The sequence below is a fragment of the Varanus komodoensis genome, unplaced genomic scaffold, assembly GCF_004798865.1.
Source record: "Varanus komodoensis strain SLA01 unplaced genomic scaffold, ASM479886v1 scaffold81, whole genome shotgun sequence".
NCBI lineage: Eukaryota > Metazoa > Chordata > Lepidosauria > Squamata > Varanidae > Varanus > Varanus komodoensis.
The window spans coordinates 1,898,885-1,922,387 of record NW_025336495.1 but is presented as its reverse complement, the minus strand read 5'-3'; the positions used below and the strand labels follow the sequence as shown (position 1 = coordinate 1,922,387).

At 58.9% G+C, this 23,503-nt stretch overlaps 1 protein-coding gene across 5 annotated transcripts; it reads left to right on the top strand.

Annotated features, from left to right (window-relative positions):
- Positions 1–4: 4 nt before the first annotated feature.
- Positions 5–22,625, top strand: RFFL (ring finger and FYVE like domain containing E3 ubiquitin protein ligase). Of its 5 annotated transcripts, none has more exons than XM_044456044.1 (8): positions 11–95; positions 10,437–10,673; positions 11,769–11,953; positions 14,413–14,799; positions 16,781–16,864; positions 18,034–18,241; positions 18,651–18,674; positions 19,637–22,625. In XM_044456044.1, exons 3-8 carry the CDS (start codon positions 11,774–11,776, stop codon positions 19,828–19,830), a joined length of 1,077 nt encoding a protein of 358 aa, XP_044311979.1. In that variant the 5' UTR covers positions 11–95; positions 10,437–10,673; positions 11,769–11,773; the 3' UTR covers positions 19,831–22,625. The 5 variants fall into 5 exon arrangements, with proteins under 5 accessions (XP_044311980.1, XP_044311979.1, XP_044311981.1 ...); XM_044456046.1 differs by having other exon boundaries at positions 12–95; positions 10,477–10,673; XM_044456043.1 differs by lacking the exon at positions 11–95 and adding an exon at positions 2,147–9,040 and having other exon boundaries at positions 10,477–10,673.
- Positions 22,626–23,503: the final 878 nt, after the last annotated feature.

Below are 23,503 nucleotides of genomic sequence, written 5' to 3'. Positions count from 1 at the left end.
AGGAGGAGGAGGAGGAAGCGCGGCGGGTGGCAGAGGCCGCGGCGGGGCCCCGCTTGGCTGAGGGGCCACGGCCGCTCGGGGGCCCGGAAGAGAAGGTCTGAGCGGGCGGGGCGCTCTGGGTTGGCGGGTGGAGGGCGGGGCTTGGTCCAGAGGGGGCCTCCGGAGGCGGGGAGCCCTGCGGCCGCACTCGCAGGGTTGTTGTGAGGCCGTGCGGGAGCGGGCCGGGCTTGGAGGAAAGGGGGCGACGCGCGTAATGAGCCCGGCGGGGGGGGGGGTGCTCCCTGCTGCTCCTCAGGAGCGGGGCCCAAGTTTGGGGGGGTGCTGAGGAGCAGAGGAAGCTCCCGAACTTCTTTGAGGGAGGGTCTGGGCGGGGGGGGGGGGGTGGGGTTTGGGGCTAGTTGGGGGGGTCCGGCGGAGCTGGGGGGGGGGGGCAGCTGTTGCACTCTGGGCAGCGCTTGGAGAGGTGGTGCCGGGGCTGGGGCGGGCGGGACTCCGTGTGCAGAAGGGGTGCAGGAGCAGCTTTGCAAGGGGGACGAGGCGGCTGTTGCTGTTGGGACGCGAGCAAGGGCTTGGGCTCGTGGGGGGTGGGGGTCTCGCCCCCGGTGGACCAGGCGCGAGGTCAAGAGGAGCGCAAGGGTGGGGGGCCGCGGGAAGAGGGGTTCTGGGGAGGCAGGATGTGGAGGGTGTCCGGTGGAGGGAGTGATGTGGGTTGGCTCGGATTGGAGCAGCTGCTGGAGCCGGATAACTTCGTGCTGTGGGCTGCAGGCGGTTTAGCCTGGGCTGGCTGGGGTGAGGAAGAGCTGGAAGGGAAACCCAAGACAGCTCCCGCCCCGTTCCCCGTTTTGCGGGTGAGCTGAGCTTTGTTGTGGGGTTGCCTTGCGGGGAGTGGGATTTTCCAGGATTACTGTCTCAGCGAAAACAAAAAAAAAACTTGGGGCATGGCTGTTCAGAGCTATGGGAAATGCTTATTGTGCGTGAATGGAGGGAGAAATCTTGTGTTAGCAGAGTTGGTGCACACCCCACACAACCACGTTCATGTTGCCAACTTTACTCTCCTGTTGGGTAGTGGGTGTAGTGTGGAACTTCGTTGAATGCTAAAATAAAGTTAGCGGTGTGTAAGGGCACTTGCTAAGGGTGCATTCCCAGGCATATTCAGGCGGATAAATGTCTTAGAACTACCAGCATTTTTTTTTCTTTCTAAAAACACGTGGGATGGTGACCTTTGTTAGATGATTTAAAATGTCTAAATACTTGCTGTGTATGAGCATTTTTGTGTGTGTGTGTGTGTGTGTAAGGGTTAGAAATGTTGTATCGAGGCCTCAACTTGGGCATGTGTAGAAGTGCCAGAATGCATCTGAAATGTTATGCACACTTGCCGGGCAGCCTGCCTCACTGAAACTGGCAGAACTTATTTCTGAGTAAACATTTGGTATTATGGATGGCATGTTGCTTGTTTTAAATTGTGTTTTTAAGTTTGCACTCCACTTTGTAACAGCTGGTAGCAAATACTTCAAAAGGAAATCCTCTTTCCACCCCAGCAGCCGATTGAGAAACAAGCTTTTACTTCTTCTAAACTGAAAGAAAGAGGATCAATAATAGTGTGCTCTAACAGGAGTGGAAACAGTGAGTCAGGCTTTAAAGGCCGCTACGGGTCCAGAGAAATGTGTGTCAGCACAAAGGTGATTCCTTTGTGTGTTCAGAAGGACTGAAAATAGCCATCCATATTGCATTGTCCTAGGCAAAGTGCAAACAGGAGCTGGATGAGTGGCTGTTTACATTGAGCGCATTCTGCTCTAGGAGAAAATCTATAGCAGTTTCAAGCTGGAGCCCTGCAAATGTCTTTGACTTCAGCTCCCATCTGCCCCAGCCATCACAGCCAATAGTTAGGAGCAGTCGGGGTTGCAGTCTAAAACATCTGGAAAGGGAGGACATCAGGTTGGAGAACACTAAGCTACGTACTTCCTGGGTTCCAGCTGAAGCCGTATCTGGCACCCAAATGGACATTCTTTCCAGTCTTATTTTATTTATTTATTTAGAAAATTTCTAGCCTCGGGGTGGCTCACAAATATATCAACTAAAATATTATACAATAAAAATATTTATTGCTCTTGTACCCTAGTGACAACGGAGTCAAGGACCTTTCTTGGTCTCTGCTTAGGTTCCTCCCATCACTCTCTGTGATGAAAAAATAGTTTGTGAAACAAAGCAAGGGTCGGCATGCAAGCAGTGGCATTGGTCCTTGTGGCTACATCCTCTCATCGTTCTGTGTCCGCTGCACTGGGAATTCCTCCCGGTGCTTTCCAGCTCCACCTGCCTCCCAAGGTTTTGTGCTGTCACTTTCCCATCGGTCCCAACCGGCACGACCACTGGGTAGGGATTATTGGAATTATGCTCCAAACCATTCTGCTTTTGGGAGGGCTGCATTCATCTGTTCTTGAGGTGTGTGAGGGCATATGTGAGCGGCAAAGATGTTCTGCATCCGGATAAACGCATTTGCAGTTTGTGGCTAAGCTAATGTGCAGCTTTCCCTTGGCATTAGCCATGTTTTCATTTAATATGTGTTGAAGTGCTCCTGGTGTGAACTTTCATTCTAAGTGGCATTTAAATTGTTCACCCCTTTCCAAACCCTGGCTTCACAGAGAGCCATGGTCTCTGAGCCGCAGCCTCCTTTCTCGGAGTATGCCCAAGGCAGCTTCTCTTTTCCTGACAGTTTGAACTTTACTAGCTTCAGAACATTTCAACAGACACGGGCTTTGGCCTCGCAGTGTTGAGTTATACAACTCCTTCCTTCCGCCTTCCTTGTGCTCCTGGGTAATGCAAATAAGGAACAAGAGGAAATGGTTCTTGGGTTTCAGCATTCTCCTTAGCTGGTTGTGAACTGGAAAATATGGTGTTTGTTTACTTGGGGCTGGCTGCAGCAGCCTAGAGGGCAGCGATGCCCTGCCAAGCGCCAGCAAAGGTGAGAATTTCTTCTTGAAACCATCCAGACCATTTGCTTGTGGACTTCACTGGGGATGTGGCTCATGCGGAGTGAATGGGAGACGCAGGAATGTATGACGCTGCTTATACTGAATCAGCCCTTTGGTCCACCCAACCCCGTCTTGTCAGCATGGGCTGGCACTAACTGCTTTCCAGGGTTTCAGGACGGGTGTTTCCCCAGGGATTATCCAGGGGCTTTCTCAGTCACAGCCCCCATCGTAGGAGTGCCGTCAATCTACATGATTAGCACCCGGCTCCTGATAGCAGTTAGATCTGTATTGCGAAGTGCAATACAGGCCATATCCTCTATGGCCTGTATTGCGAAGTGCGTTGTGTGTCCATAGAGGATTGCACAGCTTTTGTGAGGGGAAACCGGCCAAGGAGTCTGGCTGTGTCCGTAATGGCTGTGCTGTCAAAGTCTGCTGCCTCTGGGGCCACACGAGCCAATGGGCTTTCTGTAAGACCTTCATGCTGCAGTAGAGAGCGCAGCCCCTCCGAAGTTGTCCTTGAGCTTTGATCTGGCATCTCCGAAGCACAGCACTGGGAAGCATTCCAGAACAGCGCTGGCATCTTTGGAGGGATGGTATAACAACTGTTTGACTACAACTGTTTGACTACAACAGCATTGTAGTCTGGTTGGTACCTAATACTTTCCCATGGTTTACTAAACTCATGGTTAACTCATGGGTTGGCCAGTAGATGATCAACAGACTGTGGTTGTTTGGTTGTTTTCTCAGCCCCTGGGTTGTTTCCTCTCTTTGTGCCCATTCTGTATCTCAAACGTCTTCATGGTGCTATAGTACTGGTGAGTGTCAGGGCTGTCCGGACAGGAGACTTTGTAGGTCATTCAGTCATAGGATCGCCGTAAGTTGAAGCCAATGTGATGATATCTAACAACAGCAGTGTGGCGTGCTGGATATTTTTACTTACTGCCTTTGTAGCCTGGAAAAACAATACATGGATAACTCACAGTTCTTGTCACAATAACCCAGAGTTCAAAATGTGTAACAACCTATGGCTTCTCATCCTGGATTGTTTGTGGTTAACAAAGCATGATTTCTTAGCATGGCTCTGTCATTACAACCCAAAATTTAACAACCCATAGGTTAAGTAAACCATAGGCTACCATTATGTACAAAGCAGGCCAGTGTCTTACCATCTGGAACTTGTCTGCTGCTTCAAAACTTACCTGGCCTTGTAGATGCCAAACTAAGGTATTATTGAGATGAGACTTGCTGAGCTGGGACAATGCCAGATGCTACACTCCTAAAAAGAAATTGATGTTGGGTTAATTCCAAAAACCTTTTCCCCTTAAAGTGGTTATGTACACATTTGAAATATATCTGGACCGTGAAGATGAGAATGGTGGAAAGAGGTGTGTCTGGGGGCCAGTGAGTGAGCAGGAAGCAGCTTCAGGAGTGAAAAAGGTGAATTAAGAAAAAAACAGGCAGATCACTGGTAGGCATTCCTTGACTGGGGTGGCCATGTCTGCTGTCTGTGCTACGCCTCCCCCCATCCTCTTGATGTTGTGCTCTGTGGACAGTGGCTCTCCTCCCGTGTGCTCTTCTGTTCCCGTGGGCTCTTTGGTCTCCAGTGGCTGTGGCCGAGCTGGAGTGCAGGAGAGGCAAGACTCCTGACGCAGCACCCACCAGTCCATCCGGTTGCCTCTCTGCCAACCTCGGGGTCACAGCTAAAGCCCTGGAGGTGAGTCAGACCAGTGGTCCGTTTGCTGTTGTGCGGCTGCTTCCAGGTGCTTCCTGGTGATGCCTCATGTGAGCCCGCCTGGAGCTTCAGGGCGCCTTGGACACCCAGTGTGAGGTGTGCGGACTCCATGCGGCTGTTTCCTGCTTGGAGGAAGCGTCTGAGTGCGTGCTTTTCACGATAACCCTGGGGCCAGCGGCAGGGACGACTGCAGATGTCGTCTGCGATAAGTGCGCAATCGTAATTAACGCGACAGATGGGTGGGTGCCTGAGAAGCGCCTGTGCCTTGGTGCCGTTTGTGTGTCCAAGAACACCTTGGTTGTTTTTGACTGGCACATTCTGAAGGGAGCCGTCTCCCATTGCGGCAGCAGGTGTGCAAATGACTGTTTATCTTTTGGCGAGTGGCACAGACCGCTTGGAAAACAGGGTTGTGTGTCATGCCGATGTTTTGAATGGAACGTTCCTTCACGGTGCCTTCGAAATGGACTGTCTTGCTAAGGTAGTGCAAAGTATTTGGAGCCGATAACTGGACAGATGTGTATTTTATTCAAAGCACTTTTATCCCACCCCTCAGCTCAAAAGGCTGCTGTGCCAGCTTACACATCAAACAAGACAATACCTGCCCACAGGCTTATCCTCTACAAAGTCACAACTTGCAAGGAAAAAATGAATGGGAGGGCGGAGGAAAATGTGGAACTGCTTCCCACCCTGTGGCTTTCAGGAGGACATGTAGGACGGCTCCATTTCTTAGTCATTGCTGTTAACAGCTTGTAGACAGTTGTGTGCCCAGAGTTCATGGGGCACTACTTTAGGAGCAGCCTGGCTGGATCAGACTAGAGTCTGGCACCCTGCTCTGTGCCCTGGCAAGCAAATGCCTCCAGGGGCTTGAAGGCATCTGCCCTTTCCTGCAGTCCAGGTTCAGAGGTTGTCAGGGATGTGTTGCACTGCTGCTCACCCAGTCAGCATGGGATTTACATGTGAAACCGGTGTGGCCCTTAACTTGGCCCCTCTTTTTCCTGAAGGGTGAAGCAGGGCTCTCTGGGGAGCAGTGGTCGCTTCCCGCCAGCCACGTCCTCCTGTCTCTCGATGGGAAAGCGCTTTAAACATTAGCCCTCGCGGCTGCCCCGTACCACCCCATCTGACGCAGTAGCCCATTCTGCAAAATGGCTTGCTCCAGATCATTTGGGCTACAACTCCCACTAGCCCGAGCCAGCATGGGCACCAAGCTGGAGAAGGACTGCTATTTTCCCAAGGCAGGAGGCCCCCGCCGGGTGAGTTAACCGACCTGGAATTTACAGTTTATACAGAAGCCAGCGAGGCACACTCCTTTCCCCCAGCGTGCCCTCCCTTTTACGGCCAGTTGTTCTTCTGTCCCACAGGTCTGTTTCGTATCCACTGGCATAAACTGGAGCCTTTGTTTGCCCTGCAGGACCTGCTTGGCATAGAGCGAAAGCTGTGGTGGAGGTGTCAGATGAGGGACGTGGGCTCGTGTGACCGCAGGCTGCCATGTGCCAGTGCGTGGGAGCAGCAGAAGTGGCTTGTGGGTGTCCCAGGCTCCCACTGGACTGGAGGTCCCTTTGCACAGGGTCAGCTTCTCAGGCTGCCAGCAGCTCTCCAAGGAGGGAAGCAGGGTAGTGTTTTCCGAGCCGTGATACTGAAAAGCTCTGGAGGACTGAGCTCAGGGGCTTCTTGGACCCTGGGGAGTGAACTGGGCCCATTGAGCTGAATTCTCTTACTCAGCAGATGGAGAGAAATGCCCCCCCCCCAGGCTGCTAGAACCCAAAGACAAATCCTGTGTAAGCGGCCAGTGGGAGATTCAGCTTGGATTGAAGGAAGTGCTCCTGTACGTGCTGCATAGTGGAACTCACTCCTATGAGTGTTGTGATGGCCACCTATTTGGACAGCTTTACCAGGGGACGAGGCACATTTATGGAGATTAAGCCATCAGTGGCTACTAGGCCTGCTGGCCACAGGCTTTCTGCAAAGGTGGTGCTTCCCGTTGCTGGGGAACCCGCCCCGGAAGGTGCTAATTGTGGGCTTCCCGCAGGCAGCTGGTTGGCTTGTCTGTGACCAGAATGCTGGACTGGATCATCCTCCAGTCTGGTCCATCCCAGACTGGCTCTGCTTGTATTCCTATGTTCTTAATGAAAGTGCAAAGAGCAGAAGCAGCTCTGATGCATGAAAGGCTTCCAGCTGATGTGGCAATAATGCCTGCCAGGGCAGGAAGTGTTGTGAGCATGGGGATGTGAACCAGCTTCTTGGTTCCATGTTGGTTTGCAGGTGTCATTAGGCTCCTGCAGGTTGGTTGTAATGTGTTGCTTATAGCAGCTTTTACCACACCGTTGTTTTCACTGAAATGGCTTGTAACTCTTTTTTAACAAACATGCATGGAGGAACCCGATGTTTTGGTCAAATAGCTTTAGTGCATTTGGAAAGCCTTCAGGTCATGCTCCAACTGTGGCAGATTTGGGATGTTGCTAAGGAACAGCAGGGCTGGATCCATGAAATATGGCTCCTTGTGGCAGGGGGTGCTTGTACAAGTCCCCATTGCAAAGAAATTAGTGCGATATGGACCGTAAATCATATTACTTTTCCAGCGTCGAGAAGCTCCCTTTTTCCTTCACATAAGCTTTGCCCTTTTCTCTCGTCTGTGTTGGGGAATTCATCGGTCACCCCTGCCGAAGTCTTCCTCCAACTATGATACTTTCAAAGCAACGGGGAAAAGTATTCTGAAAGTTGAAAAGTCTTTCCCTTTGGAGGTTAGTGAAGGGCGGTGGTTCTGCGTGGGGCTGAGCTAAGGAGGCTGACCTGCCACTCTGCATTGCTCGCTCGGACCACAAACACCGATGGCTCCAAGTTCCAGCTGGATGTGGCTCGTGCTCTGAAATGGCAGAAGCAAGTGGCACAGCCTTGGATTCAGGCCGCAGATAAGATGCAGAAACGTAAACAACACACACCACTCTGCTGCATTCATTTCTGGTAGCAAGTGCTAAATGGCTGAGCTGCAGGCCTTTGCGTGCACTTGCGCCCTTTCTCTGCCCCCTTGTCTTGGTGGCACGCCGGCCCCATGACGCACAGGCTAGCCAGGAAGGCGCCGTGTGCATGCGCTTCCTGCGCTCCGCTGTGAAGCAACCCCAGCCCCTGGCTGTTGCGTTCACAAAATCGCCTCACCTTGAGTTGGATCAGGGCCCCTCGACAGCTTGGCCTGCGAGCACGTGCGGCTGCTCCCTCTCCGGTTCCCTGCTGAAATAACCTGGATGGCACCTTGTGCCAGGAGAGGAGCTAGCTCAGCCTTCCCCAGGTTGTGCCATCTAGGAATGATGGGAATTGCAGTCCGGCACATAAGGAGAGCATGCAGCTGGGAAAGGCTCACCTAGGCCAGGGCTTGTAAGGACTTCTGGGAACATCAGCCCCCCCCCCCCGCAAATCTGGAGAACCACCTTCTGCCAGTACCCATGTGTTGCACAAGGAAAGAGGCCAGAAGGAGGGTGCTAGGAATGCATGTGGTCTTGATTTCCTCCGGGACTGGGGGCCGAGCGGCACTAACTTTGGCCACTTGCATCAGATGCTGCCCCCTCCACCTCAAGGAAAAGAGTTGCAGAGCGCCCAGCCCGCCAGTTCTGTTGCTCCTAGTCGTATCTCAGAGACCTTTTTCTGCGAGAGCAGTTTGTGCTGCTTCCTTGCAGAAGGAAATTGAAGGGTGTTTGGAGGTGGGTGGGCAGTGGGCCTGGCTACGTGGTCAGGAGGAACTGCGCCTTGCCTCTGGTGCGTAGCTGACTACTGGGATGAGTCAACCGAGGAGGAATCAGCCGAACCTCTGTGAAGCAACCTGGGTTTTCCTTAACTTCTTGGGCTTCTGTGCAGGGCCCGTATGGGTTGATCTTCCTGCCATTTCTGGCTTCCCACCAGCTTCCTGTGCCGTGTGGCACAAATCATTTGGTGTTTGTACAGTGTGTTTTCCCTACTGCAAGTATTTCCTGATTCAGACTAGCGGCAGAGCAGATGAGCAGCAGTGCCTTGAACTTTCCCCTTCGCGTCACTCAGGCACAAAGCTTGCTGGGTAAACGGCGGGCCAGGGACCACTGCTCAGCCGAACTTCTTGTTGGGAACCTCAAATGGAAAAGAGGATCGTGCCAGCCACCTTAGGTTCCACGCAGGGAGAAAAGGTGGGTTATGATTGTCCAGAACATAAATTAATAGTGGAAGTGGAGCACGCCCATTTTCGGGAGCATGCATCTCTCCGATTGCCCCTACGGTGCTGTTGCCGGCAGCGTGTGGTTGTTCAGATGCAGCTTTTGGAATGGAAACGAAAGTGGTGGAGTATTGAAAAGCAGATGGCGAGCCCAGAAATGGCTCAGAGGTGGGTGGAAAGCAGCACCTGGAGGGGAGGCAGATTGGGCGTAGCCGGACATGTCCAAAATAGGGTCTGGTCGAGGCTGCAGGCACAGGTGCCTCCCCTGAGGAGCTGGGCGGTTTGTTCAGTCTAGGTAACGCTCAAGAGAACAGCCAGGAACATGGGCAGCAGCAGGGGCTGAGGTAGTCAGTGGGGGAGGCTTCAGAAGCACAAGACGGTGGTCGTGATGCTGGTGGCGGTGGTGGGAGGCTTTGGAGGAAGAGGGCGGCGCTTGTGGTGGCACGATGGGGGAGAGGCACTCGACAGAACCACCCTCTTCCCTCGTCGCACGGGCAGGAAGCGTCCGGGCTCCCTCCCCCCATGAGAACACGGGCTCTGCCGTGGAGTGACGTCGTGCGCATGTCGGCGGTGCCATGGTACCAGAGCCCCCCTCCGCCCGTGCGCCTGAAGGCAGGCATGCAGCAGCCAGGGCCTGGCCTCTCCGGTGCAGCACTTGCTTTGCTGGCAGGAGGGCCCAGTGTGATCCCCAGTGCCCCCAGGTGGGGCTGGAGCAGCTCCGGAGAGCACCTGCTGCTGCTCTGCATCAGCCACTCGGGGCCGCTGCCTCCTGTTGCCCTCGGGGATATCGGCTGAGCCTACACGGTGCTGCAGTTTATCCACTCCCTCCTCCAGCAGAGCCGGAGGACGCAGCCTCAGCCCTCCACAGACTGCAGCGTCTTTCCGGCTAACCCTTTGCGAGCAGGCCTGGGTAGCTGCCTGGACGGTCGCCTCTTCCCACTGGAGTGAGGGGGTGCTTGGGAGGAGGAGGCAGGCCTGTTTGGGCCTCTCTGGACCTTCCTTGCCCAAAGGGGGGAGGGAACCCCAAAGCACCCCCAGTGTCAGAATTCAGCAGGATAACTCGAGTGCCTTGCTTTTAAAAATTCCATAATCGCAAGGGTAGAATGCTTGGTGCTTTTCCTCTAGCCCAGTGGTAGCAATTTGTAGCCCTAAGTTTTGACTTGCAGCTTCCGTGAGCCTTAGCTGGTATAGCGAATGTGTGAATGATTTCTTTATTTTTGTCTCAGAGCAGGCAGAATGCTCGTGGGAATTCCTTGCCACAGGAAGTAGTGATGGCCACCAGTTTGGGCGGCTTTAAAAGGGATGGGACACATTCATGGAGGAGAAGGCTCTCCCTGGCTACTGATGCTGCTGGCTTTCAGCGTTGGGTCAGGGTTAGGGGTTGCCCGCCGAGGCATCTGACTGGACTGGATGGTCCCTCGGTCCAGCCCAGACTTGCTCTTTTTCTATTCTTATGTTCATAAGTTAAGCACAAAGAGCGGGTGTGGTGAATTAAGAACAATAGATGAGAAACGGGGGTTTTGAAAGGAGGAAAACATATTTTTTTTCCTTACATGAAATGAAGTTTTTTTCAAGTCCTGTAAGATGAATCGTTCCTTAAGCAGACCAGTCCCAGATCTCAGGAAGATCATCTCGGGGAAGGTCCTCAGGAGAGGGAGAATCAGTCTGCCTGAAATCTCCGTGCAAATCACAGGACCGGAGTGCATGACCAGTGGGCAGCATGGCTGTAAATAAGGGACTGCAGTCCAGCATAGTCCGAGGGCACCAGATTGGAGGAGGCAGCTTGATCACGGCTTTTAAGGCAAGGGCTCAAATCAGCGGTTTCTCATGCTTCAACTCCTCTTCTCCTACCCCAAGAAAAAAGCAGCAAGAAAATGTAGAAGGTGAAATGTGCAAACGAAACGGGGGGAGAAGAGACTGTGAAACAGGGTGAGAAAGGATACGGAGGAAGGGACAAGGACGCTGCTAGCGCGTTGTGCTTGTGTTTGCTGAATCACAACACGTGCAGGAGTGCAAGGCAGGGCAGAGGCCCGGCTGTGCCTGCAGGGGTTGCCTGGTTTGATCCTGGGCACCTGCTGCCGGTAGAACGAGCAAGTCCTCTTGCATTAAACCCCGGGGAGCCACTGCTGCCAGCCAGTGTTGGCGATACGGGTACCAAGCCAGCCTGTGTAAAGGCCGCCACTGGCCGAAAGCGCTACCGGCTGGCAAGAGCCTCCAGAGGTTGGTGAAGCGCTCCGTCCACCGAGCCTTCTCTGTTGCGCGAATGAGGTGGCATGAGCCCCCCCCATGCACTGCCTTGCTCTCGGTGGCATACGCAACGCAGTGAACGGAGGGAGTCTGCATAGCCCTGAAGAGCGAGGGGGAGGTGGCTGTAAAGCCTGCCTCTTGCCCTGGGGGCCAAAACGGAGCCCGGCGGGGCTGTGCAGCAGAGGCAGCCCTTCCTCAGCGAAGCGCCTGGGGCATCACGTCAGGCTGGAAATGCAGGGCGCTGGACTCGGTTTCTTCGCGCAGCCTGTAAACGGAGACCCCTTTGGAGCACCCTGGCCCTCCTCTGGGGCCCGCTCTCCGCCCCGGAATACCAGCCTGGCCGGGTCCTGTGCTGCCGTCCCCGCGCTGGTCAGGTGGGGAGCCTGCCGGGCGCGCAGTCTGTGATCACAGGTGACCGGCGGTGGCAGTCCTGCACACACCTGCCGCTGGGCAGCTGGGCAGGTGGCGGTCTGGCAGCCCCCCTGCCGGTGGGGTCCCGTGGGCAGCTGGTGTGCCGCCGTGCTCAGGGCGCGCTGGACTGGCTGGGGCACGGGTCCGTTCCGTTCTCACGCTCTTGAAGGGTCGTGAGGCGGCCAGCTGCTTCTGCCCTCTTGACTGACCCCAGCTTTCTTTTTTTCCCCTTCGCCAGTTATCATGTGGGCAGCATGCTGCAACTGGTTCTGCCTGAACGGGCAACCTGAGGAGATTCAGCATCGCCCGCAGCCGGGCACGCGAGCCTATGCCAACGCCGGCTACAGCTCCTTCCCGTCTCCCACGGGCTCTGAGCAGAGCTGCAAAGCCTGCGGGGCCCGTTTCGGCAGCGCCTCCCTCAAGGTGAGTGGCGAGCGCCATCCTGGCTCGGCCCAAGGGAGCTGACGCGTCGGAATGGGGCTGGCCTCCTTTCTGCACAGGCAGCTCTGTGCAAACGCCATCTGGGCTGGGGGCGAGGGATCTAGGTGGAGTGGTCAGTTGTGCGTTGCCCTTCGATGACCCCGCAGTGCCGCTGCAGAGCGAGAGGATGGCAGTCTCCCCGCCCTGCCTGGGAGCTTCCTGGAGGCAACTGCTGGCTGCTTGGAGGGGGTGGCGGGGTGCCGGCTCGCTTGGAATGAAGCACGAGGGCAGCTCTTAAAATGCCACAGATGCAGTGACTGAGGGGTGGGTGGCTGGATGCGTGCCCCCCAGCCCACGGTGTCCTCTGGACTGTCCAGACGCCATCAAGGAAGCCCCCAGGTCGAGCAGGACAGCACCGAGGCTGGAGAGCAGAACTGCAGCCTGGCGGGCACCAGCCAGCTGCTGTGAGTTTCAGTGGGGCTCGCGCACAGGACAGCCCGTGCCCTGCCCCCCGTCCCTGTGGTGCTGGTCGCCCTACGTGAGGAGGAGCAGGGTGGGCGCCGCGCTCCCTGTGGCCGCTGCCTCCAAGGGCAGCCCACCTGGATCTCGGCCGTAGAACGCCAGGGCCACCTGGGCGCTAGTGGAAGGCGGAGGCACCTTTGCTGCTCGTGTCTGGAGGAGGCCCGGCGGGGGGCAGGCCACCTTTGCCACTGGGAGAGTGCTGCTGCTGGCGAGAGCACTGCTGTCCTGGTCTTGGCCACAGAAAGCAAGAGGAAGAAGGCAGCAGTCCCATCCCTCTTGCTTACTGTCTGAAACATGACACAAAAGGAAAAGGATTGGGAGGGAGGGAGGAGGGAGAAAGCAAAGCTAAACCACCACCTCTTCGTATAGGAGGTCCTTCTGGCAGGGAGGAGCAGAGCAATCTCCCCGCATGGGGCTGTGTTGGCCCCCCTCGCAGTGATCTGGCCCATGAACGAATCCCAACCGGGCGCTTCCCAGCTGTGCTCGTGTCACGTCACCCCTCACTCCAGGTGGATCGTGCCTTGTTGGTCAGCCTTGTCCCTCGCACTTCCATTTGGAATGGCACCCCAGTCCCTTGCCTGAACGGGCTGTCTTGGGAAAGGTTGCCTTCGCATCGGAGCGTGTTAGCTGGCAGAGTGGAGCCCCGTAACCGTGGGCGCCCGTGTGGCCAGGGCGGGAGCCCATGTGCAGACGTGCCCCCAGCGCAAGCAGCATCCAGCAGGCTGTCCGTGAGAGCCAAGGCTGCAGTCGGGGCGCTTCTGCAGCAAGAGAGAACCCCCGGGCCGTTCCCTCCCGCCGTGTGCCTTTCCCTTGCAAAGGAGGCGGTGGTGGCACTGCCCTTTCCCTGCAGCCTGGCTTCCCTCACTCACCGTGCCTCGCTCTCCGGTGCTCGAGCGTGCTGCGGCCGGGCGAGCGAGGCAGGTGGGCAGCGTCCATTGCCCGAGGGAGGCTGCTCCCAGCTGTCGTTCGCCCTGGGAAGGAGGGGGCAGGCGTCCAAGCGCTCCGTCGTGGTCTCTGCATCACACAGGGGGCCCTGTTGTCGGACAGAGGGGCTTCCTCGCTGGGAGCTTTGGCGGGAGCCCCACCCCCTTCCCAGCAGCCCGTGCTCAGGCCAAAGGGGGCGACGGGAGCGTGGGGGCAGGTGCAGGGCCCCAGAGGCCCATGTGCACACTTGCTTGCCCCAGGGCCACAGGCAGCCTGCCCCTCAGGGCAGTTTCTGGGAAGCGGCGGGAGGGAGAGGCATGGCCTTTGTGCCAGAGCACCAAGGAAGCTGTCCTGTGCCGACCCCAGCCTGGCACTGGCAGCCCTCTCCAGGGCGCCAGGCTGGCTTCTCTTCCGCCCTGCCAGGAGATGCCCTTCCTGCTCCCTGGCCTGATCCAGCCAGAAGACGTAGGCTTGCATTCCCCAGAGGTATGACGTCTGCTCCTGAGCTGCCGGGGGCCGGGGGAAGGTTGAGGTCAGATGGAAGCGACGTGCAGAAAACACAGACAGAGCCTTCTCCAGATGAGTGTCCAGATGCCTTGGGTGACCTGCTCGAGGCACCCGGTATGTTTTGGATTCTGGCGAGGCATCGCGTGTTCAGGCTGTGCTTCGTTTGGACCCAGCCCGGAGGCGGATGTGGGCCAGAGACCCTCTACAGGGGTGGTGCTGAGGAGCTGCCGTTCACCTGCTTTTAAAAAATCAAGCGAGGGTGCAGTCGTTGACCTGTTCAGACAGCAAAACGGGCCTACCATTCCCAGCATGCCCTGGGGCAAGTGGGTAAGAGGGCCCCTTGAGCTCAGGAGAGGCAGGGTGCCTGGCAGGCACGAAGGGTGTGTGAGGGGGCCAGAGGCACGGCACCACGGGCCCCGGGTCTGGGCGGCCATGGCCGAGCTCCGTCGCGGTGGTGGGAGCGCTTTGTCCTCCTCCTGACCCCCCTGCCTGCCCCCACCCCCGAGCAGCGCATCTGCTTGGACTGCAAGAAGGACTTCTGCCCGGCGTGCGCGCACCAGCCCGAGAGCGGCCCCTGCCTCTGCCACCTCTGCGAGCGCTTCCGCGCCACGGCCTTCCGGCGGGAGGAGCTGATCAAGATGAAGGTGAAAGAGCTGCGGGACTACCTGGAGCTGCGGGAGATCTCCACCGAGCTGTGCCGCGAGAAGGACGAGCTGGTGTGCCTCATCATGGGCCAGCGGCCTGCCGGGGCCCAAGCGGAGCAGCCCCCCTGTGTTCCTCCCGTGACACCCGTCCCCTCTGCCCCGGAGAGCTGTTTCCCTGCGACGGCCTCGCTCGGCCCCTTCCTGGAGCAGGCCCCGGCAGAGCCCGCCTCGCCGACGGCACAGCAGCCGCAGGTATTTGGCCCCGCTCCCCTCCGGGGCCTGGCTGGGCCCCTCACTTGCAAGCGGATTTGCTGCTAGGGGCACGGAGCTCTTTCTTCCCAGGGGCTGCCTTCCCTTTCCGAGGCTCCCAGGACTGTGGTTCAGGGAAGCGGGGCGGGGGCGGAACCCCAGGCAGTGCCCACCCGGTTTGGCTTCCTGCCCTCAGGCTCTTCCCTGATCATGTTGACCTTTCAGAATGGGAAGGAAGCAAAGTGCCCCCAGTGCGCCAGGTTCAATGGGGAGCAGCCCCCGCAGGTTCCCGAAGGGCTGGGCGAAACCCTGGCGAGGTTTTGTGGCTCTGCCACAGCGCAGACACCACCGAGGCCCAGTTCACTGTCCTGGCACCTTCATGGCTGACGAGGCTCGCGGACAGTCCTGGCCTCGTCGGGTGCGTTCAGCCCTCCCCGCGGCTGGCACCCCACAGAGGGCTTGGGCAGCTGCTCCCAGCCTTCCTGGCCACTGGGAGCGCAGCGCTAGACAGAGCGGTGGGGCTGAGCACACCCCAGGCTCCCCCGGGAGGGCCCTTGGGGCGGATGCGAGGCGCTGCCATCGTGGCCCGCCTCCCAGCGGGGCGTCAGCAGCTCGGCTGGCGAAGGGCGCCTGGCAGGCTGCGCTGGCTGCCCCGCAGCGCGCGAGGCGGCACGTGCTCTCGGCGGCCGACACTGGGGCAACGCAAGGCCGGCCCTCGCCCGGCTCTCCTGACAGTTCTGCTTTGTTCCCACACTGGCACTGGCAGCAGTGCTGTGGGGGCAGCCGTGCCCGTCCCCCACGCCCTGCACTGCCAGGATAAACGGCAGCCCCTTCCCCCCAGGGGGCGGGGGCCACCAGCAGCATGGAGGCAGCGGCTTTCGTGAGGAAGGGGCTGCCCCTCTCCGGCCCCACGGGGCTCTGGCCGTTTGTGGTGCCCGGGTGTCATTCCGTCCCAGCTCCACTGCCGGGCATCCCGGGCAGGGCCGAGCCCTGCAAGAAGGGTTGTGCCTTCCCTCCATCTGTGAGGAAACATGGAGCTGTCGAGGGTTCAGAGATCACAGGTCTGCTTGTGAGGCACCACGTCCGGGAGGGGAGCCCCAGAGCTCACGGGGTCCTGGTCTGCCGAAGGCCCCGGCGCCCAGCTGCAGGCATGACTGATGCCCCGTGGTGCGCAGCCCCGTGGTGGGGCAGCGGCTGGATGCTCTTCCAAGGGGCCGCAACTCCGTAGGAAAAGGGCTGGTGCCAGGCTTCTCTGAGCAGGGCTGGAAACGTTCTGGAGCGCCGCCGCCGCCGCCAGCCCACGCGGACAAGGCTGGGTTAGATGGGCTCGGAGCTGACTGCCAGTGTTTCCCATTTAAATCCATCCGGGTCAGAATCACGAGGACTGGCCACTTATTTATGTCTAGGAGAGCCAGATGCTGCCGCGGGGTGTTGATGGTGCCGGCCCACCTCGCTCTAGGGGAGCTTCCAGCGCTCCTCTGCCCAGCAGGTACCCCCATGGCAGCCCTTCCCTGAACGATGCCCCCGCTCCCGTGTGGTGCCTTGTCCGGGCACTTCGGCCTGCGGTCTCCCGGCCTCTCGCCCACCCATCCTTCGGTGTCGGGCTGGGAAGCGCACGCCTCCTCCCCGGGATGGGCGTGCTCCTGGGCCGGCAGCACAGCATGTCACAAAAAGCAGGGCCCGCCTCACGTGCCCCGTGACGTCGCGCTGGGTCACAATGGAGGGCAGCGGAGTGGGCCGGGCCGGGGCACACAGCGCCGTCTCTCGGCGGCCCTCTGCAGCTCAATCATGGCTGGCCCAGGGCCTCGCTGCCCAAGCCCAGGCGGTCCTCGGCGGCTCCACCAGCAGTGAGGTGAGGGTGCCCGCGGCCCGTCCCGGGGCCCCGCTGCCACCCGCTTTCCCTGGCTGCCCCACAAGAGTCCTCCAGCCTCCTCCTGCTCTCCTGGGAGGAACGGCGGGACTCAGCGGCGTTTCTTCCTCCTAGGCAAATGGGCACGTGCCCCCGAGCCAACAGGACATGGCGGAGGTCGAGAATGCGGTGGAGACGCTGGTCGAGGAGGAGACGCAGGTAGGGCGTTCCGTGGCTTGCGGGGGGCTTCCTCCCGCGGACTCATGCCTGCTGTTTGGACTATGCCCAGTCCTGGGCAGGGGGGTGCTCACAAAATACGCAACACACCCATGCATGAGTACGTCCCATAATGTGGCATCTTTAGATTTTTGACTGGACGTAACAAGGGGGCCGTGTCCTCCCCCCACAGCCCCCCACCAGGGGATCCCCGTTGCCTGAACTCTCATGCAGTGCTGGCCTTCGTCCCCGGGGCCTGGCCCGCGGCTGGAGCACCATTTCACTCCCGCCACCGTGCGTCTGGAGCCGCTCCGGCCACGGTGAGTGGGGTTGGGCTTCAGCCTTGTCTGTCGTCTTTCCTGAATGCTGCTGGCCGACCCTCCCCAGAACAAAGCCGGCCAGCCCAGAACCTGCACTTCGCCGGAGCCTGACTCCGAGGAGAGCAAATTGGCAGGCCGCCCGTGCTGCGGTGGGGCCCAGGCTGAAAAGGTACCGCAGGCGGAGAGTAGGCCGCTGCCGCCGGGGGCTGAGGCGGCCCGGGAGCCTCACGCCCTCGCCAGGGGGCACTTTGTGACGCCCCGGGTGGCTAGCGCAGCCGTGGCTACGTTGCAAGAGGCACGCCCCAAGGGAGCGTGGCACAGGGAGGTCTTGTCATAGATCCCCCCACCCCCAGACAGTGGGGGCAGGTTGAGAGGGGCGGCCGCAGCCTCGTCTCAAGGTAGCTTTGCCATTCTGGCAGCCTGCGTAGCCCTGAATGATGAGGGGCGAAGACATCACTGACGTCTTCAGGGGATGCCTCCCTGGTGGTTCTGTGCGGCCTGGCTGGGGCCCACCAGGGGAGCTTCGGGGGATGCCCCCCCTTCCCGAGCTCGCCACTTCTGGAGGAAAGGCAGGTACCTGCTCTTGGCCGCTGCTGAGGCGCTCTTTGTGCCTTGCTGACCAGCTAGCTGCCTTTGTAACGGGACCCTCTTTCAGGCGTGTGTGTGTGTTTCTTGTACCTGTCTCACCGCCTCTGCTTTCCGCTGTGGAGCAGCTACAAGTTCCGTGGATGGATGATGGGATTTATAATCTGCACCGCTGGAGGGCTCCAAGGCGGGGCGGGGGGGGGTGGACGGGGACGTAGGCTGGGTTGTGGCACTGCTGCTTCAGCCCCTGGATGTGCTCTCCCGCAGTCCACTGACTCTGAGGACACCCTGGTGGCCGGACGGAGGGCCTCCCTGTCTGACCTGACGAGCGCGAGCGACATCGACGGCCTCTCGGTGAGGCAGCTGAAGGAGATCCTGGCACGGAACTTTGTCAACTACAAAGGCTGTTGCGAGAAGTGGGAGCTGATGGAGAGGGTGACCCGCCTGTACAAGGAGAAGGACCTCCAGCAGCTGGGTGCGTGGCCTGAGAGCACCCCAGGGCGACGCTGGGCTTTGCCTTGGTGTGCCGACGTTTCACAAATGGGTAGCCAGAGGGCCTCTCTGGCCTTGGAGGCGGCCACGGGGCACGGGGAAGCAGCAGCATGTGGGGTGCACGGGGGCTGAGCTGTGGGGCTCTGCAGGCCCAGGTCATCCCGGCCAGGAGCGCCACAGGGGCGTGGGGCCATCCGTGATTTTCTCCCTCCACAGTCTCCATCGCAAGCTGCCTCCCTTTCCCGCTGAGCAATTTCCCCGCCTTTTCACTCTGCCTCCCGAGAGCTGGAGTTGCAGGGTGCAGGGCTGGGAGCGTGACCAGGGGCCTGTGGATGGATCTTGGGCCTCGCTACAAAAGATCTCACTTGCGTACTTCTCCTTTTCTCTTTCAGTTTCGGACACAGATGATCAAACTGGTACGTGGTGCCTCATGATTGCAATAGAGTCCTGGGGAGTTACTCTGTTGGGGGAACTTTCTGTGCACGCACCTTACTTTTGCTTCTGGAAAGCTAGCGGCTGCACATCTGCACAGATCAGTGCTGTTCCCCACATTCCTATAGCAGGTTGCCTGCAAGTGCTCCCATTCAAGGAGATAATCCATCCCACTTCCCACCCTCTGCCAGCCCCCTCTACAACGGGGGCAAAAGGCAGTTGACAAAACACCCATCTTTTGCCCGCACAGCCAGAACCCGGGTTGCCCTTTCGGGTCCCCAGGTGGCCTTGCCTCCTTTCTCCCCGTCCCCCCGGGGCTGTTTTCCTGTCTCCTCCCGAGTCCAGGAGGCTCAGGGACCTCTTCAGGCTCCTGTTTCTGGGCCTTGTATCTTTCTCTGGTTGCGCCCCACCCCCAGAGTGCACCTCCCAGGAGCTTCTCCGAAACTGACCCTGCCCCTCGGGCTGAAAGCAGCCCTGCCCCCCGTGCCTGCACGGCCGGGCTTTCCAGTTTAGTCGGGGCTGGTGCAGAGCCTCTTGGCAAGAGCTCGTTCTGCTCGATGGTTTCGCGAAAGGCGGCTGTGGCCCCTTGGGATTCTTCCCTCCCGGTTGCTGGTGCGTAAAAGCGGCTTCAGCCGCTTCCCTGGGCAGAAAGGCTGGCAGAGGCCAGAGCCCAGGTCCTGGTGGAGGCGGGCAGGTCTACTGCCGGTCGGAAGTGGGGTGGAGCCCGGGTGCAGGAGGTCCCGGCCCCATGGGCTGACTCACCCCGGCAAAAAGGAGGGGTCTCTACCCCTGCGTTGTGGGGAGGCCCTGAGGGAGCTGGGGGGGGGGCGCGGCACCGCCCGCCGGCCCCGGGGCAGGGGATGTGTCCGCAGGGCCTGCAGGGGGCACGGGGAGGTGTCCGTTCCTGGGAATGGCCCCTGCTCAAAGCCCCCTCTCGCCACCCCAGCTCTGGCGGGGGGCGCCGCCACACTCCCCGGCTCGGAGGAGAATCTCTGCAAGATCTGCATGGACGCGGCCATCGACTGCGTCTTGCTGGAGTGCGGCCACATGGTCACCTGCACCAAGTGCGGCATGCGCATGAGCGAGTGCCCCATCTGCCGCCAGTACGTGATCAGGGCCGTGCACGTCTTCAGGACTTAGAGGCGCCCGGCACGGAGCAGGTACTACTCCGCGGAGACTCTTCCACCGCGCCGCGGCTCCCTGGCCGCCCTTGCGAAGGAGCCCCGGATGCCGGGCAGTGTGCGGGACGCAGGACAGAGCTGTGGTGGACCCGGCGGGGCGCCGGCCGTGCACTTGGCAACTGCAGCGCCTGGGGCGTGGGAGGCCTCGCCCCACCGCCTCGGTCTGCCCCGCTCGCACCGGGGCTGCCGGGCACGCTCTCCCCCTCTGCAGTGAATAAACCAGGTGGTCCTCAGAGGAGGGGGGTGTTGCCGCTCTCAGTTCCCCACCTTTCTCTTCCTCTTGAACTTCCTGAGGCCTTCAGCAGGGTCTTCGATTTGGAAAGCAAACCCGGGGACTCGTTCCAGAGGAAGGAGTTTGAGCCAAATTTCCTTCATGAACTGGTTGATGAGCTAGCCAGCCTCCCAGTTCAGGTCGCAGTTCACCCGTTCCCGTCTGCAGCTTGCACATGGGGTACAGCCGGCCCCGCGGCATGTTCCGCAGAGTGGCGCCCACCACCAGTGCCGGGGGGCAGGGGGGCAGGCAGGAGATTTGCCCCGTGAAGGAGGACTCCAGTGGGTGAGCGAGCGCCTGCGGCTTGTGGGAGCTGCCGCAGCTTCTGAGGATTGGTCCGCCTTGCCCTTTCCTGTCGAGGGCCCCGCACCCCGTTTCCACTGCAACCTGCCTGGGCGGCTCACTGCGTGGACAGCAAGGGCAGCCCCCATTCTGATGCACGGCTCTCCGCTACGTGGCTGACGCACGTCCGTTGCCCTGCACTGAGCATCCGGGGGTGGCGGGGGAGCCGGCCCCTTCTCGGCCGCTTCCAGCTCTGCATCCAAGGATTCCGTGAAAGTGCCTCTGTACAAGCCTGCCTACCATGCACGACGCTCTGCTCTTCTCATGATGTTCGGGTCACCCGGCTGCAGTGTCGGGGGCAGGGTTTCGGAGGCCTGGCCAGCCTGTGGCTCCTTGGAAGGGGGCTGTTCCCTGTCCTGTGAGTGAGAGCCTGCCTCCCGTTGGTCGCGGCAGAGTCGCTCACCAGCCCCTCAGAGGCCGTGCCGTGCCGTGCGGGCAGCCGCTGTGCCCGTGGGCCCCGCCGGGGGCGCACGATTCCAAAGCCTTAGGCGCCACCACGCTTCCCTTTCAGCGACTTTCTGCACAGCCGGGCCTTGGCGCTCAAGTGGCGCTCGTGGCCTGGCTCAGCTGAATGGCTGCCTTGTTCTCTAAGTGACCAAATGCCTCACGCTGCTTAAGGGGGCGTTAACCTGCCTTAAATGTGTGAGTGGCGCGCGCGCATGTGTGTGTGTGTGTGGTGTGAAGTGAGGCAAGTTTCAGGGCTCTGGCAACTGGGGGTGCAGGTGTGGGCAGGGCCCACTCCTCTCCCCTTCAGTTCCCCAGCCCTTTGCCGGAACTGGTATGCTTTCTGTTGAGTTTTCCAAAGGGATACGCCAGCCTGGTGGCGCATGGGGGACGCTTGGAGGCGCACGTTTGTGTGCGTGCCGATCGCATCCTTGTACTGTGGGCATGTTGCAGCCCCAGACGCCTGACCGGGAGTTGCTCTGACATGGGGAACACTCAGCCCGTTCCCAGGCGGCATCTGTTCCGGCTTGCCGGCTGTCCTTGCCATTTGTGCCCCTTGGCATCTGCCTCTTCTCCCTGCACGCGCCTCTGCAGCTGGCTTTTGTGGATGGTGCAAGTGCTCCTCTTGGGGACGATCCCAAGGCAGACACCTCCTGTAATTGACTGCTGCCTTATTACTCACACACTGGAAGCGTCACTCCAACCCGTACAAAAGAAGTCACATCTCAGCCACAAGCCATAACAGAGTAACAAACATCTATTTAAAAACAGATTTTGAGAGTGTTCTTTCAGTTCAGGGCAACAACTGGGAATCTTACTGGAGTCCCTCCCCTTTGCTCCTTTATCTTTCTCCTCCCCTTCTGGGGCTGAAGGATGTTCACAAAACCCACTGTGGTGCTGGACACTTCAGTGGCAGGGAGCGTGTGGCCCACCCTTGGCCGGCGGCCTTCCCCGCCAGCGTGCTGTGGAGTCTGGGAGTGGTGGTCTGGCACACCTGTAGGCGCACCCTGTTGTGGAGACCTTTGCGATGGGAAACCAGCAAGGAAGTTATGGTCAAGTCCATACTTAATTGTAGCTTGAAGAACCTTCTAGTGACGTACTCCTGCATGAGGGAGAGTTGGCAGCAAGAAGTGCAGGACAGGCATGAGGGTAGGTAGTTGGTAACTGCATTAGGAAAATGCCCCGATCTGCCCGTGATCGGTTAAGTGCGCAGTTACTCTTACACAGACGTGCCTCATTGCCTGCAACAGACTCTAGGAAGCTAAGCTGGCACTAGAGCGAGAGAGGCTGTGCCGTGCGCGCACAGGACTCCTCCTCCGGTCGCCAGCAGTTCACGTAGGTACGTGCTGTCTCTGTAACAGATCGCGAGGCGAGAGTGTTGCGTGGCGTTAGTCACGGTACCTCTTCCTCCTCCCGCCCCAGCTTGATTACACAGTTGGGCATTCTCCATGCCTCTGACCAGAAGATAATCTGGCGGAGCAGTGCTGGTTCCCAACCGGTAAGAAGTGGTTGTTGGTGTTGCACTAAAGCTGTGGATTGTGTTCTTAAGAAAGCGTATTTTTGTATAGCAACGTGTGCCTCTCTGTGCAGCATGGAAGTAAAGGCCATCTGTGAGGCAACGGTCCTGTTCAACAGGTCTCACTGGCACAGAGCCCTGCTTTATAATTTTATAATAAAACGGAAATGTGTTTTAAAAATGGCTCCTGTCCTCGTTGTGTTCCCTCTCGGCGGTTTTTGCCACAGTGTATCTGGTGCTCTTTCAAACTCGCTGATTTAATACTCTTCAGATCTGCACTCCTTCCAGCTTCCCTACCTAGACGAAGCGAGAATGGAGAACTCCCAGAAAAGCAAGAGCTTGCTCTTTTTTTTTTTTGCCTATGACTGGGCAAAGGCAGAGAGGATGGACTTCAGGCCTGAGGTCTCATCCAGCCCCTTCCTCTGATCTCCCCCATTCCCTGGCCTTTGAGCTGCCCCCCCCCCTTCTGAAAGGTTGAAATCGCTCTCCTGAGGCTTGGGGGCCTGGTTATAAGAGCACTGTGCTATGTGGATATTTTGGGCTCCACAGACGTCTGGAACGTGCCCCCACTCCTCCAGGATGTCGCCAAAACTAAGCATGTCATGAGCAGAGCCAGCTGGAGCTGGGGGTCAGACTAGATGGTCCAGGAGGCTCCCCCGACTCACTCTAAGTTTGGCCCTTGGGGTTAAGAGGGTACCTGCTCTGGGAAGCCTGCGGCTTGGGTCTGTGGTGGTGTTGCTGGAGAAGGGAGACAAGCGCTTCTGCTCCTCAAGGCTACTCGAATTAGGACAAGACAAAAGCTGGCACCCCACTGAAGCGCAGGGTATCCGGAGGGCGCTGCGCAGGCCAAGGCCGCTGTCTGCATGCTTGACACGCCGTGCCCACTTTCCCTGCCCCACCCATCTTCCTGCCTCGCACCAGATCGGCCGAGATCTCATCTCGCCCATCTCAGGCACGCAAACTGAAGCTGGCTGCTGGTCTTGCGTACGGCCCTGAAACAGAGGCAGCTCCGTCTTCGGTTCCTGCTGCGATGGCTTTTTGCCCTGGAGATGGAAAGCA

Bases quoted from the DNA above. Each gene is read 5' to 3' on its own strand.
- RFFL (XM_044456045.1), top strand. From the start codon at position 11,774: ATGTGGGCAGCATGCTGCAACTGGTTCTGCCTGAACGGGCAACCTGAG. The intron at 14,800-16,780 runs GTATTTGGCCCC...TCTTCCTCCTAG, and splicing joins CGACGGCACAGCAGCCGCAG to GCAAATGGGCACGTGCCCCC. The intron at 18,675-19,636 runs GTACGTGGTGCC...TCGCCACCCCAG, and splicing joins GGACACAGATGATCAAACTG to CTCTGGCGGGGGGCGCCGCC.